The 16419-nt window shown below is 49.3% G+C and overlaps 1 protein-coding gene across 10 annotated transcripts in view; it reads right to left on the bottom strand.

The window, feature by feature from the left end:
* The window catches only part of DOT1L (DOT1 like histone lysine methyltransferase), a 74474-nt gene extending 58193 nt beyond the window's left edge, over positions 1-16281 (bottom strand). For 3 of the 10 annotated variants that reach the window (XR_004782118.2, XM_035569634.2, XM_035569635.2), the window contains exons 1-2: positions 16092-16227; positions 178-221 (exon numbers count right to left, since the gene is read on the bottom strand). Coding sequence is in view for 7 of the 10 variants with exons in the window: in XM_035569634.2 (XP_035425527.1) it covers positions 178-221; positions 16092-16172 (125 nt within the window). In the remaining 3 variants the exon portion in view is untranslated. Of the gene's footprint in view, positions 1-177; positions 222-9949; positions 10185-12649; positions 15708-16091 lie in introns of those variants that run through there. The other 7 variants (XM_050715612.1, XM_035569633.2, XM_035569630.2 and 4 more) reach the window with 7 other exon arrangements.
* Between the last annotated feature and the right edge of the window lie 138 nt (positions 16282-16419).

Raw genomic sequence — 16419 nt, 5'->3', positions numbered from 1 at the left:
TTCGATGGGAAAAAGCTAGAGATTTTCGTTGCAGAAATATCAATTCAGCTCAGAAAATAATTTAAAGCTAAGATGTAGTTCTGACTGCTGCCCTCCTTCATATCCCAAGATGCCCATCCACCAAGACGCAGAAATGCACAAGAAAGAGTTCTAGCAATGTCTGCATTGAACACTTACCGAATTGTCTCAATAATTTCATGAGCAGCATCATGGTGTTTGTCCTGAAATAAGAGGAAAAAACAGATGTTTTTAAAAAGACATTAGATGTGCTGTTCTTCAGAAGATTACAGGAATCACAGTCTTCGTCAGTATACAGGAGTCAAGCGTACCAAGGAAGTAGTCTTTGACTGACACCCACACCATTAAACTAATCAAAATGAGACCTCTAAGAAAAAAATAAGGCTTAAGGAAATATTTTTTAAGTCTCTACGAACTAGCATACACTTTACATGAAGGAACTATCATTCTACTTCTTTCTTTGTCATTTCCTGAAATCAGGAACTGCGTATCTGATACCGCTGAGGATTTTATTGGTATGCAGAAGGTACGTGACTGCAAGCTGCACAACGAACAGCTGATTTCATCGACCTAGTAGCTGGTACACCCTCACGTCTCCAGATGGACAGTCAGATGAACGCAAAGAGAATGGCTTTCTAAAATAAAGCATCAAATGAGCAGTAGGAGCGGTATCAGTGTAAAAATCTCCCAGCACAAAGAAGAGAGACCTGAATACACAGACCTCTTTATCAACTGAAAAACAAAACCCACCCACACAACACATTAAAACTTGCGCACTACAAGTATACACTAGACTGTGAGGCACAGATGTTTGTTGACATTAATTTGGGAGTTTACTCAGGAGCACAAGCGCGTTTAACAAGCCATTCCCAGCACACGCCCATAAAGCCCTTGTAGCTGCATGTATATGCACCATACTACAAAAAAAAGTCTATTCTGGGGAAGTTACAGGTGTTCCTATATATATTGTTGTATCCATCAAGTGAAGACGTGGTTAGCAGAGTCCTTCTGCACAGTTTGGGTTATATTTAGACATTTGTTTCTTAAAGTGGCTTTGACCTTTTAATTAGGAGCCCAGCATCTAAGGGCATTTCAGAGTTAAAAGGGTATAAGCTAGCGCTCTCAAATAAATCCCTTGTCCCTCATCTTCTGCTGCAGAAGTGTAATTTCTATAGAGTTACCATGGGAAATGCTACAGCAAAGTGCAGGGCCAGGCAACAGAAAGCAAAGGACTGGAGGCAGGGGAGGGAGGCAGTGGAAGAAGAGAAACACTAATGGACAGATGACCCAAAGGCTGGGGATTATTTCTGCTTCAAGTCACATGCTGTAAGTTAAATAGAAGCTTTTCCCATCAGCATTACAGCTTTCACATATGCATGAGGGAACAGAATTCCCCCTTGTGTAACCAGTTCATACACTCAGGACCAACCAGACCTGTACGAGTTCTCTTTCTAGAAACTCACACACATCCCTGTAAATATCCAGATAAAAAGAATCTCATGATCAAGAGGGGCAGAAATCAAGGCAAGAGTTTCTTAAGTCTGTTATGGTGAAGGTATAAAGTAATATTTTACAAGGAAAAGCTTTGATTTTCAGAACAGCAAAAATTAACTCCATTCATCGAGGGATCACATGAGAAAAACGAAATGCTCCCATTGCGCTATCAGAAAGGAGAGGCTGCCAACACAAGAGCAGTCAGGACATTTAGCCCAAACCAGCGGCACCAATAAACAAGGAACCAGCTTGGAGCGTCAGGAAATAATTCTACTGGTAAGCTTCAGCTTAGGAAACAGGGAGGTGGTTGAACAAGAATCCGCTCCCGACTCTCAGTGCACATACAAAGGAGAAAAGGCGTACACAGGAGGAGGGCTCTCCTGTCTTTTTATTTGTTATCTGCAAAGTACGAAAATAACCCAAGACAGCCAGCTCATCCATAAACATCCCCTATAAATTTTCACCTTTCACTACACGCAGAATTATCACGCTGTAAACGCCCTGGGCTGATCTAGCTCTTCCAGTAAGCCGTGTTCCTGGATAGTAAGAATATGGTTTATCAACATAAGCACATTATACCGGAAAAGTGAATTCACACTTAGAGGGGCATAACCTTTTTCTCTGAAGACGTTACATTCTTCACTGATGGCATTGCACGCTTTCAGCACTAGCAGAACACAGTTAAAAACCCCTTGTCCTATAGGTCTTCATGACAATGCCCCTACAAATGACCAAAATTGCTTATTTAACAGATTCCTTTGTCTTGAGTTAAAAAGTGAAAAATATATAAATACCACAATGCGTGTCGACAGCTACAGACCATCCAATTCAAGCAAGTGGTTTTACTCATGCAACCCCGTGCCTCAATGTGGAAACTCCTGCCAGAAGGGGCCTTTCGGAGCTCAGTTTGTCTCTTTATCTAGCAGCAACCGAGTTCAAAAAAGCTCCACGTTTACTGCAGTTAAACTTCTCGTGTTGCAACACTCACCACGTTTACTATTCTCTCCAATATGCTTTGTCCAGGTAGACAAGCTCCCAAAGTCTTTTGCAAGTCTTGCAGATGAAATCAAAGATGATCTAGCGTTTCTTCAAAACACAAAAGGCCATGGAAAAAAGAGAGGAGCAAAGGAGGGAAAAAATAGATCCAAAGGAAATACCAATCAGCTTCTCTTTCTTTAGGGAGCACTTGTAGCTCTGTCTCAATGCTACAGTTGTAAGATTTAACAAGGACAGACATTAGCCAGCCCCACTCATCCCGACTGCGTTCGTGACACTGACCGAGCCTTCAGCGGCTCACGGGCTTCTGAATGGAAACCTCACCAAAGCAAAGCCGCAGCCTCCCTGGGCTCAGCATCGGTGGCTGCCTAGCCCCTTACAAGCAAATGGGCTGCTTTTGGCCAGACACACAACCAAGCTCGGTGCAGCAGTTTTAAGCTGCTCTTTCCACAAGCCCATCGGGAGGACGACGAAGCAGGCACCGGGAGGGACAGGCAGCGGCCAGCGCCGCGCGTTTGGAGGCAGCCAGAAGCCTGTGCAACTCGGACACCAACTTGTTTTTTTCAATCTCCTTCCCTTTTCAGGCAGCAGTGACCCACGACCAGCTACACCTCCAGCACGCTGCCAGCACGTGACGCACCACGCTAGTACAACGTCGCCTGCGAGAGCACGGCCTCGCACCGTATCTGCTCTCCCAACGCTCTGTCAGTGAAACATGCTGGTAAAGAGCCTCCTACAGACAGACTGGCCATCAATCACAGAAAACACTGTGCAGAAGCCTTCTGGACGAGCCTCAAAAAGCCTACCTGCTCTGTGGGCGGTCACGGGAGGACGCCTCGGCGCTGAGGCCAAGAGGAGGCCCGTTCATCCTGCGCCTCGGCCCCAAGCCCTCCGCCGGCCTCCTCGTACAGCTCGAGAGGCCCCCAGAACCGCCTGGGCCACGCGAGCAGAAGCTGTTTCACGACAGGAGACTTTCATGCTTTAATGTGGCCTGGGCACATTAAAAAAGTTGCAGACTACAGGAACTGAGAATACCCAAAGCTACTCATAACAAGTGAAAAACAAAAACAAACACACTGGTAGTTACTACAGCCAACTCTCTCTGAGATTTATAATACAGGGTTCTTATTTTCAAGCTAAACGTTCGATCTAAAACTGAAACATGATCTCCCAAAGAAAATTCAAGTTTTTGCCAAGACATTTCACAAGAAAAATGATGGAAAGAAAGCAGACGCTTTTTCAAAAATCACTTGCAAGAACCCAATTTCATACGGAAAGCAGCAGAGGAAAGTTTCGGGGAGCACAACTGGGCCAGATTTCCCCATCCACGTTCCTACAACTCTAACGTCAGGAGTCTGAGGGCTGAGGCCAGAACCACATCCACTACTGCAACTTGGCACACATCGGTGTCCAGACACCCTGCCGGCACACGTTCCTGCTCCTGCACGAGCCGGTCTGCCATTTGGCACCCAGAGATTAGGCCATGGAGCAATTTTTTAATTATATATATTTATTACCAGTATTATTCTTGAAGAGCTTGATCTTTCTGTTTACCTCTTCCCTAAGAGTTACCCATCCTGATTTTTCCTAGCGAGGACTCTTTCCTGTAGCTTAGGCTCAGCTCTCTGATCACAGGAAAAAAATGACATAGGAAAGTTTCTGCAGGCTTCAATGCTGAAGTCAGCCAGCCCTCTTGCTACTAGAGACATTTTGTATCTTGCAGATGAGAAACACTGCATGTGTTTTTAAAGGCCATATAAGAGTGTCCAAAAGCTCTTGCCAAGTATGTATTTTCATGTAACCGCTATTTTCTATAGTCACACACTTTTAACCCCAGTTTAAAAACCTCATCATTATGACTACAGCTTATAAGTTTTCAGCTATTAATGTAACATCTACAAAGAGAACAAACACTATGCATCACATGAGCAGTGCCAGACCCATTTCAGTTCTAGGTAACTTTGTTCTACAAAGCACCAACTTTTTCATAAAAAAGTAGTTTTTGCTAACCACCACAAGAGCAAGCAGGAGTGAAAATAACCATTTATTTTTGCCAGAACACAAGCTCACTGCTGTGAAGGCTTCTAAGGTCACAAGGAACACAAAGCACTACCCACTCTTGCACAAGGTGTGACTGTTTTGGTCACATTATTTTTCAAGTGAACATTATCCCTTAGGAGATCTCAGACATTATTTTGATGTAATTCTGTAACCCAGTACAGTAACCCAGACTCTCAGGTGTGTTTGTAGAGGACTGGTTATCTCACAGTGCAACAACTCTGGCTCTAACCCAAATCCCTAACCTAAAGCAACAGATTTAAAGACTACGCATTTCTTTCCCAAACACACAGAACGTGTTCAATTACATCAGGCAGCTGGCATTGCCTGAAGCAAGTAACAACATCCTAGTGCCCTTCCAAATTCACATTTTTCTATATTTAGGTCCTGCATATGAAACTATGCTTGTCCTGCTGGGGCCTGGGGGGTAAGCACTGTTATTCTGCACCTCATTTTCCCCACATGTGAAATGGGAGCCTGGTGAGATCTGATCAGCCTACACAGCGCCGCACACTAAAGGCAGCAAACAGCCCAAACCTGGGAGGAGAACACATGGTTTGAAATCCTGGGTGTGGTGTTGGGGAAATTAAGAAAAAAAAAAAGCCTGTGCCTTTCCATCAGTAGATCTCCAAGCACCATACAAAGGGCTTGAAGATTCCTTATCCGTGTTTCACAGATAGGAACATAGGAACGTTCTGTGCATACTGTGACTGCCCAAGACTGAACTGTCCTGCAGCAAAAGCAATTCTCACCTTTGCAGAACTGGTTCGGTGTCTGACTCACTCGACCACACTTCCTCCCCAAAAACAGGCTGCGTGGCCAAAGCAGCTCTTCAGAAGCGTGCAAGCAAGCTGCGGTCAAGCATTCGCAAAGCAGGGGGAAGAGATCTCCTGTGAGCTTTTCACTGCCCACCGGATGAATCCAAACAACTCAAACACCAAAACCTGACACAATGGGTTAAAAATGCATTGAGAGGAAGACTCGTGTACTTTTTAATGATTAGATCCTGTCCTACTTCCCACACTTCAACCACGTCACAGTGGCTCCCAATTACCGAACGCTGACTCCGCTCATGTTTTCAGCAGAAGTCACTTGGATCACCGAGTTCTGACCTACAGCCGAAGATGATCTTATTTAACCTGCATAACGCGGGAGGTCAGTCTCGCTAGCCTCAGGGTTTAAAACACAGCTTGGGTGCCTGTAGCAGCAGTGGTCCATAAATCTGAAGGAGAGGATGTTACAGCTGGAGACAAGATGGTTAGCAGAGATCAAAAAGACAGATTAGGAAAAGCCAATCAATCTTGCAGAAGCCTAGCAGGACAAGCACCTCTAATGGCCCCTGGTTCCCCTCCATCTGCGGAGGATGGATTTAGGTGCCGACAAAGGCTGAGGAAGGCCAGGCGAGCTGCTGTGGTGTCCTGCTCTGCGTGGCACTCAGACACACTCTCAAAAGCACTCTCAAAAGTGCCGTGCCTTCAGCAGAAGGTGCTTCTCCTCCAGGGCTTACCTTTATTTACGCCCTGTCTACGGAGGCTCACCAGCACGGCTTCAACGTCCGCAGCACGTCCACAGCCGACAGCGACTACAAGAGTCTGTGAAAAGCCAAAACCAAAGCGCTTCCAGCTGCTGTGAACAGCAAGCTCTGCAATCCAGTCAGTGCCTTGAACCACTTCACTTCGCATTTTTAGGTCTTGCTTCACACTAAAACACCAGTTAAACTTTGAGTAAGGAAAAGGGAAAGTATGGTCAATGCAATATTTCGCATTGTATATGTAGACTTTTTTAATATTAACAGATATTATCCCAAAGCAAGATACTGTCATCCGGTTTCCACAGCAAAAACTGAAGTACAAATCTTCTTGCCAAGGGATATGAGGATCAGAAGTCTTCCCTGAAGCATCCAATTACTGTTGTTCCCTTATATCAAGGAAACTGAAGGACATTCACAAGTATACACATACATCACTATGTACAGAAAGATACCTCCTGCTGCTAACAGGTTGTGTCCGTTCTCCTCCTCCCAGCCTCAGAGAAGCAGCAAGGGAAGCAAGAGCAACCACAACTGCGTTTTGAAACCCATCTCCCACACAGCAAGAGAGCAGCCAAGTTTGCTGCAGCTTCAGCAGTTAATAAGTATATTATCTAACAAAACTAAACAGAAAACACCACGGAAACCATGGAGTGCATTATGGCCTCCTTATGGGCCAAGCTCCAGTATATACCGAAACTACCAAGTTGACGAAGGAAAAAGGGATTAGATAAGAAAATCCAAACTCATCTGGGTAATCCTTACAGACCACGAGTACCGATGGTCTTTACAGTATTTACAGCTGTGGGTCTGGCTGCTACCAGGCACTCACACTTGACTTTCACTGCAGCTACCTAAACCACAATAAAACCGTTTTGTCTTTCGACATAGCAATTACAACTGTTGCTACGGACACTGCACAAATGCAAGAGGGAATCCTTCCCGTGATAGCGTGTAGGAGGGGCTGTATAAATATATTAACATGCAATCGCTCTGCAGAAGCGTCTGTGGCAACATCCACGTGGGACAGTTACACCAGGATGACCCGCTGGCTTCAGGCGTCACGAGCCAGACATTGCCAAGAGCAGCTCTATTATGAAAGAAGATAAATTAGTTAAGAATTCCAAGACATTTATATCGGAGCGTACAAGGGAACGCAACTATTTTGGTAAAGCGGCACCTTGCACTGGCACATACTGCTGCCCTTTTGGTAACTGCAGTCATAGACCGTTCCCACAGTACGACAGCTGGAGGGAGCATACTGATGTCTCAGCTCTTCCAGCAGCAGAGCAGCACCACGTGTACGTGCCGAGGAATCTGTTCGCTTATTCTGGGACAGAGCAGGCTGCTGGGCTTCCACTCAAGTCAACAACAAAGAAGGCCCCGCCAACATTTCACAAACACCTTAAGCCCACGCAGCTCGCCACTACCTCCCCGAAAGCCAGCTCCCGCTCTGGGCCAGCAGTGCCAGCACACGCACGCCTCAAAGTCACGGAAGGGTGAAGCTGAAAATGAACCTTTTTAGTGTTTTGGCTGAGCTCCCTTCCAACCAGGCCAGTTCACCGCACCAGTGTGCAAACACACCACTGTAAGGGCAAGGGCAGCCTGGTCACAACAGCAAGTAGACAGAGCTGGCAAGAGCTGCTGCAACTCGCAGAAGCACCGGTTCTGAGCTTCCCTGTGGCCAGCGCCCTCGTTAACGAAGAAATAACGATCCCATCCAGCAGTAACCGGAGAGGTGGGGGGAGCGGAAAAGAAAACAGCCATACACATCCACACTGCCAGGAACTTAAACCTGCACGTAAAACCTAAGCAGAGTTATTGCTGGTAGAAATTAATACCCAGCCCCAGAGCTGCATTAAGTGCCTGAACTTTTCCAGCTCCAAGACAGATTGAAAATAACTCTCTTCCCCTGTTGTGAAGACTATCTTTAAAAACTACAGCTTCCCTACCCATTTTTTCCCATTAGTCACCTTTAATTAAGATGGCACAGAAGCCCCAGGAGAGGGATCAAGGCTTTGGGACCCTCCTGCTTCGCCCCACCAGCAACCATCCCTTTCTGACGTCCCCCCTGGGGGGACTGGCAGCCAAGGCACCGAAGGAGACCCCCAACCCGTGACAAAGGCAAGCCCCCTCCTCGGATGAGCGAGAGGAAGAGTAGGAAAGTTGCTACCATCTTCCTCAATCTCGCCGACTTCCCACCTCCGCGGTGGAGGTGGGGGAGGCTGGAAGGAAGCTCAGGGCACAGCCTCGCTGCTGGGCCAGCAACGTGCTGTTTGCACAGCTGATCCCCATCTCCTGCAAGGAAAAGTGGCAGGCCAAAAAGAAGCATCCTGCAGGCCACTGGCAGGACAAAGACGCCTTGAACAACCACCTCGCATCTCATAAAGATATTCCAATCTGGGACAGCTTGGGAATTCTACCCCTACTTCACAGGCATGAATACTACAACATAAGTTAGCAATAAAACCTTGCATTCCTTCTCAAGCCCACTGAGTTCCTAAAGATGCATTGGGAGGTACAAAAGAAGAATACAAATAGTTATGGTTTCCCCCCAGTAAGCTTCAACTTGTGGAGCAATGACACAAGCTACACCCAGTACAGATTTGGAACAGCACACATGAATTTCCAAGTGCCAACGATTCTCAAAAGCTTCAATTTTAAAGACTTGTAAATAGCTTAAACCCCACAATTTTGCAGTGTTTTCGTCTCATGTTGCAAATTTCTGTTTCTTCACGTAAGCAGGAAGACCAAGCGCGACGAGCAGTGGCTCCAGCCCCCAGCTCCAGGGGCTGCCCGTGGACCCGCAAGCCGGAGGGGATCACCTGCACCACCACGGCAAGCCAGCTGCGGCAAAAGAGGAATGAAAAAACTGGTTTTAAAGCCCGAAGCTTTCAGAATTCTAGAAGTAGCTACTACCATTGTTGAGGTTTAAGAAGTAAATGACATAGTAATGCCAAAAACTCAGGAAGCTGCCCTTCACACCGAAAGCATCTGAAAGGTTTTTAACTAAAGTAACAGTATTAGCCCCCCCCTCCTTTTATCTTTATACACAAACTTATTCAGAATTTTCTGGAGGTTTTCTTGATTGTTTTTTTCTGATAAACTTTCCAATGCTTCATTTAGCTCCTCAGTATAAAAATCCTTAGACTTCTCACAGGGCACCAAGCAGATCTTTCAGCGAAGACATTTCGGAAACTCTCATTCACTCGTTAGATAAACAAACCAAAATACTCAGCACAGAAACTTTTTCGTCATTCATAGATCCGTTCATATCTGTGAAGCCATCATTTCCTGCTGTAAAACATACTCACCTTCTTCCTATGCTCTAAAAATAGTACCTACTGAATGTGGTATCTACAGAAGCGCGTGGCAAGCATCGCACATTCAATTTTATTACTTGATCCCCTCTTCAGAGGAAGTTTTGTCTTATCTTTAATAACCACTGCAAGAGTAAATATATCACATTCCTAATGCGTTCAGACACCTAATATGAACTTCTCTTGCTTCTGTGGATCCTGTTAGAAGCAGAAAATAAATTAAGCAACAGTATTTTAAAGATGTTGAGATACTTCAGGATTACCAATCCGTGATAATACACTGTGGGGGGAGGGTCCCTGTCTTGATCGTTACAGTGAAAAGCTCTAATCAGCCAGTCAAAGGTTAACTCAAAGCAGCCAGAAAAATAAAAGAGAGAGAGAGAGGCAGTATGAAAGAGCTAAAATAAAGAAAGAAGAGTACAGAAGTAGACATATGGATGTCTGGGGAGAAGGGTGATTAAATTTCCCATAAATCTTGCATACCAAGAGGTAAGATATTTTGCCTAAACTCCCAGGAGAAACACAATTCACTCACATAGCCGAGGCTTGAAAGGATAATCATCTCCATATATATTTAGGCTGCCATGAAGGACAAGAGTTGGGGTTGCATGTGGTGGCATGGATTTCCCTTGGCACACTGAAAGCTTTCAGTACCGCGTCTGACCATAACCAATGGGTGCGTTTTAGGCAGATCAGTTTGAATCGCCAGAGCTGGAGCCCTGGCCGGGACGTGAATCCTCACTCATCTGCTGCGAAGAAAAGCGCCACCCGTAACAGCTACTCGGTCTTTCAACAGTTACCTTTCAGATAACTGAGTTACATGAGACATAAGGAGTCCCACGGTTTCAAGATGCGATGCAAGAGAACGATTTTTACTTTCCATACAGCAACATTAGCAGAAAAGCGTTTGTTAACCCAACTCGTGATTTTGTATTGCATCCAACGGGTCAGAGCCTTGAACAAAAGCCAGAGTGAAAACCAATCGAGTACTGGGTGTCACTCCTGGCAACTTGCACTCGGCGGGGCAGAGCCCAGAAGGCAGCTGCTGTTCGGCAACACACGCGTGCCTGCGGTCCTCCCACTGGTGAGGCCACCTCGCGGCACGCCGCTGGGCTCTCGAGAGCAAAGTACCGAAAAATGAAACAGCTGTGCCAGCTCTGTCATTCGCTTCTGCTTATTCGCCGGGTAGCTGAGAAACCCAAGCGCTTTTGAAATGACTGAGTCAATTATTTGCCAGCTTTCTACCGCTCGCTCCCGCCACTCCAAATTCTTTGAGGACCGGGGAGGGCGCGAGGGTGTTGAGAAATAGGAAGCCTGCTAAAGTTTTCAAACCTTTTCTTCACTAGAGAAGTTTCTTTAATTAATGAGTCATCCCCACAAACACTTCCCAACAAGCTGCATCAACAGCATCTGTGAAATCAGAGAAAATCCCCTAACCCCTGCTGCCGCTGCCACCGAATTTCTGGGCGATTACTCAGGGCGCGGGAAGGCTCCGTGGGCAGAGGCAACCCGACAGCCGCCCCCGGCCCGGCCGGGAGGCAGCGTGACTCACGGCACGGAGCAAGGGCGGAGGGGGTGGCCAGGAAAACGCTGGAACATATTTTTTTTTTTTGTATTTTTTTTTCCAGCCCAGATATTTTCAGCCCTCCAGCTCACAGCAAGGCCTGGCACCACGCCGAGACTTGGCCCCATTGTGCACCCCCCCTGCCTCCAGCACAAAATGATGCGAGGGGAAACTGCTCGCCATCGGCTTGTCCCGATGGAGTACAGGAGGACTGGGCAGAGGAACAGCGAGAGCAAGCGTCTGGGGATGGGGCTGGGGACGGGGGACCCCCAGGACCCTCCCGTGGTCCCCCCAGCCCAAGCACCATCGCCACTCCCGGCTTCAGCCTCTCCCACGCCTGCTTCAGCTCCCGAGAAGTCAAAGCCAGCCGTCAGAAAAACGACTGCCACTCAAGCTGAGCGACACACTGAGGGGAAAAAAAAAAAAGGCAGGCATTCAATTCTTAAATAAGGTTTGTTGTTTGTCTCTATGGTTGATCTTCAATTTTCAAGGTGCGCTCCCCGCTGGGCAGTGATTTCCACTGTCCCGGGCTGCCCTCGAGCTTTCAGCGCGCAGCACATTCCTTCGGTGACGGGATGACAGCAGCTGTCTCCCCGGCCAGGTCGGGGGGCTGCAGAGAGGGTGGTAAAGCAGGGGTAAAATCCACACAGGAAAAGCACCATGTGCCCCGCCACCTGTGCAAACACCACCCAGCGCCGCCACGCTTGTATCCCGTTACTCCTCAGCAAAGGGCACACGCACGCCTCTCCCACAGCCAGAGGCTGACGACACCGAAGCAGCCGGCGGTAATTTTTTGTACCTTTACAGCCAAAAGTCAGCAGCAAAGAGGAGGAACGCAGACAAACCAATGAATTATTCAAGCCAGGCTTATCCTCACAGTTGCAGATGTGGAGGCACAAGCTTCAGGGGCTGACGGTGGAGGCACCTCACCCTCATAAGCCCTTGATGGTGGCACAGCTGGGACCATCCCCTCCTGGGACAGAGCCGAGGCCCCAAGATTTCCAGGCTGGGAGATGAGAACCAAAGCAGTCAGAGGCACCCTGGGTGCAACACCAGCATGCAGAGGGGGCCTGGGCCACCAGGGGGGCTCCCAGGCACCACAACACGGCCCCCCGCGAGCGCACAGGGAGGTGAGCGGTTAGCTTTTGGGGAACGCTATTCACAAGGAGAACAATGGGAAGGCCTGGAGATGAAAAGAGCCAGGCAAGACAGGCAGATGTCTAACTTGGGAGTCACGAGGATTTGCAGGCTGTTTTTTTTTTTTTTTTTTTTAGCAGGACAGGGCACGAGTCATCTGCAGCCATCGGGACGAAGGCTCGGTGCCACCAGGGCACCAACTCCCCCTGCGTCACCCAGCTGCGCCCCACCGGAGCACCAGGGCTTCCTGCGCCACACCACGAACCAGCCCAGCGCCAGCGTGGAGGAGAGGAGATCAATGAGATGCTGCCCTCTTACCGGTGCAAGCGCTTGCTCATACCCACAAACCTGTATGCCGTGTTAGGGTGCAGCTTAACGACAATTTGGGTGACACAAAACAGCTTCAGCAGCTCCCAAGCCTCCTGTTGCTCAGCTCCATGAGCAAGTAACCTCTTGCTGGTGCCAGGGATAGTATGAGCGGGACTGTGCCAGATCAGATTGTGGCACTAAGCCGGATTTTTTCTAAAAACACACCTTTTTTCTCCCCTATGCACAACAGGCTGAGTCCGAGAGCAGGGCCGCTTGTGCAGAGGAGATGACAACTGCAGACTCCTCACAGATCAGGCAGAGCCCACCACGGTATGGGAAATCTCCCCGTTCAAATGTAAGGAATACTCAGATGTAACTACAGTAAAAGTCAGAGACAAATACAGGAGAATGAATTAGTTTAAGGACAGTTCTCTGGAATAAACCTAACCATCTGTAAGTCTTTGAATGACAAGGGGATTTCACCCCCTTGTATCCATCAGATCTACCTGTAGGCAGTAAGTACCAAGTTGTGCATATCAATGCTCGAAGCTGCCTACAAATGCCATCCTCAGCCAGCATTAGCCTATTTAAGACCACCTAGATCCATTAATTCCGCTCAATCACCCAGCCGGGCAAATAGGAACTTCTTTTACCCTGACCCGTATCTCTTATGCTACCAAAACTATTGGGTTTTCTGTTGTGTTTTTTTTCCTTTTTTTTTTTTTTTTAATACAATATCACTGGTCTTTGACAACCTAAAGCAAGCAACAAATGGGGCAGGTATGTGGGAGTCAAGGAGTTAAACCGCATACAAAAGAATAAACTCACTTCAGCTCTGATTAAGCAGGGCACTCATAAAAACAGAGGTCAACATCAGAAAATATTTTGTGAGTCATGAGGAGAGATTACTCACCATGCACTATTCAACTTACTCATCACAGTGTGCTATGGACAGAACTGCTCACCATGTATTCATTAGGAAACCACGGCCTTTCCTTTGAGAAAAGCAGAAGGCGGGGGAAAGAGTCATACTTTCAGTTTTGTATGTAAGCCAGTGGGAGGCTGTATCTGCAACGCCAGTGCTCTCTCCTCCCACGGCCCTAATTAGACTTGTAGGGAAATACGTGTTTCACATCACCCTCCTCGGCTCTTTTAGCATCCCAACAAGCCTCAGTTTGTCAGCTGAGCTATTGTGCAAGCTCAGCAGTCTGAAGAGATCCCACTTTTCCTAATAGGCACGAAATAAGCAGCAGTCCTTAAATAAACAGACATTTATCAATCCAGGCGCCCGTTGATATGAGGGACTGGACCCTTAGCCCTGCACACAGAGCAATACTAATGCCGCTCCTTTCAGATGTGGTAAGAACACAAAAATAGCTAAGTTACTTAATGAGGGGGTTACATCACACCGCGGTGCTCGGCAGGCTGCAGGTCTCAGCCACCTCCCAGACCCTGATGTCGGGGAGGACAACCCCTGCCACCCCTGCGCCTTCACCCCAAGTAATCAGCGGGGGCCACGAGCTTCCCCTTCCCCTTTTTCCCCAGCTCTCTTTGGGAAACGCATCTCATGTCGGGAAGCAGCAAGAAAGCTGCTAACCAAAACAACTGGAGGTATTTCTGTTCCTCCCCAGGTATCCCACCTTGCTTCCTAGGAAGCGAGCAGCAGAAAGAGCGGTGAAACTAAGAAATGTTCTGCTTACGTCAAACGGAGCCGAGCTCTAAAACCACAACGGTACATATACCCCGCTGCCAACTGAAGGCTGAGCCAGCGAGGGAAAGAAAGTCTGCAGTTCAGCAGAGTACAATGTTAGCAGGCCAAACGCTGCCATGCACAAAGACCAGGATTTATTTCCAAAGCTCCAGAGTTCATCTGCTGCCGCAAAGGCCAGAGCCGTGAGCAGCGTGCGTGTGTGTATGCATGCGTACCCACACACGCAAGCGTACACTCCCGTAATATGCAGCACGATCTTTTCAACAAAACTGCAGGACAGAACATTGATTGGCTCCAGATGAACCATCCACTTCTGAATTACCGTGGAAAAATCTGCAGTGCCAAGAGGCCAGTTTAACGGCAGGATGTTCGGGTTTTGCGGCATTTCTTAACATACGCAGATAGCACATGTGGATAAGCACCCTGCCCCCTGCATTTCTGATTAACTGGGAAAGAAAATCTATGCACGCTGCCATCTTCAGAACCTGCTGCTCAAGTTTTCCTAAATTAACTAAACCCTTGTTTCCCATGCGGAAAACAGCACTGAAATTCACACGGTGGGGGGAGCAGGTTTGAAGGATTTTTGTTTAAAAAAAAAAAAGTAGCAAGTTCTGCAAATACACACAAAACCGTTCCTTCCTTCCAGATTAATCCCTAACCTATGTAATCTTTAACCTACACTTCAATCAGACAGCCTAGAGCCGCAAGTTAATATTTGGCAGCACGAAGAGTGAACTGGTCAGCATTATGCTTTCAGTTTCTGACAATTTAAGCAGAGCGCGCGCCCGCGCACACACACGAATGACAGAGCTGCCCAAACAGGAAAGGCTGCATTAACCAGCGCGTGCTGGAGGCTCCAGCTCCGGGAGCAGCCGATGAAAATAGCACGCCAGCATACATGGAGGATGTTTTGGAAACCACAGATACAGCGACAGCACCGAAAGGCAGCAGCAGATAGGAAGGCACAGCCATCTCCCCTGCCACAAGCAATGTATTTCTAATCATTCACACACAAGCACGTTGCGATTGCCAGGCAAGCGGTATCGGCGGCATCAGCTGCCCCAGCCTCTGCGTCCCAGCACGTTCTCCCTGCGAAGCAGCACACGTACAAGAGCAAGCCCTGAAACACAAGGAATAATCAACACGCAGGCCAAGTAGAAGAGCTATCTACACGCACAGGGGTTTCTCCTCTTACAAAACTGTCCTCAACGCCCATACAAACGCTTGAGGTGAAAAACTGTTCAAGGATCGCCACAAGCGCTACAGACAGAAGAAAAACGCCGTCTCCAGCCTTTCGCCTCTCGTGAGGTGTTCGCTAACCGGGCACGGACGTTGCTATCAAGGTCACGCATCTCGGAAGGGGCAGGAAAGAGCCGGGCAAGTTGGAAAGACCGCCGCTCACGTCGCCACACGCGGCCGAGTGACATTTTATTTGAAAGCGTTCGGGTCGCAGCTGCCATCAACTGACAAACCCGACCGGGAGCCTCGGCAGGAGCCGGGCTGCAAGGACAGGCGCTAGCGGGAGGGAAGCTGGGCGCGAAGCCCCTCGCCGGGCTCCTCCGGGGCCCCCCGGCCCCCCCAGCTCACGGTGCAGGCCAAAACCCCCCAAACCCCTCGGTTTCGCCCCGCTCGGAGCGGCTCCCGCCGTTACCCGCTTCCACGAGCCGAGCTGGGGCAAAAGCCGAAAACTTTTCATTAAGCAGCCCTCCTCCTCCCCGCCCTGCAGTTCGGGCAGCCAATTATAGGCACAAACGGGGAATTTGACTGCCCGGGGAGCCGCGGCAGCCCCCGGGCCGCCCCTCGCCCGTCGCCCGGGGCGCTGCGCCCGAGCCGGGGGCCGGGGCCGGGCCGGGGCCGCTGCGGGCCGGGGGGGACCCGGGGGGAAAGGGGGGAAAGGGGCGAGGGGCGGCGGGCGCTGACAGGGCGCGGGCAGGTGCGCGGCCGGGCCGTACTCACGTAGACGGGCAGCGGCCAGGGGTAGACGGCGGGCTCGGCTCCCACCGGCGACTTGAGCCGCAGCTCCAGCCTCTCGCCCATGTCGGCAGCCGGAGGAGCGGGCGGCGGCCCCGCACCATGCTAGGGGGGCCGGCCGGGGTGTGGCGGCCGGGCCCGGCCGGGGGCGGGAGCGAGGGGCGGCGGCGGCGGCGGCGGCCGGGGAAGGGGGGGGGGGGGGGGGGGGGGCGAAGGAGGGCGGGGGGGGGCGCCGCTCCCCTCGCCTCCCTCTATTGTCGGCGGCGGCTCGCGGGGCTCTCCGGCGCCGCCGCCATCTTGGGCCGGCGTGAAG

This window comes from Cygnus atratus, chromosome 26 (assembly GCF_013377495.2).
Source record: "Cygnus atratus isolate AKBS03 ecotype Queensland, Australia chromosome 26, CAtr_DNAZoo_HiC_assembly, whole genome shotgun sequence".
NCBI classification, from domain to species: Eukaryota; Metazoa; Chordata; class Aves; order Anseriformes; family Anatidae; genus Cygnus; species Cygnus atratus.
The sequence above is the reverse complement of the archived record's forward strand: the minus strand, read 5'-3'. Positions and strand labels throughout refer to the sequence as shown.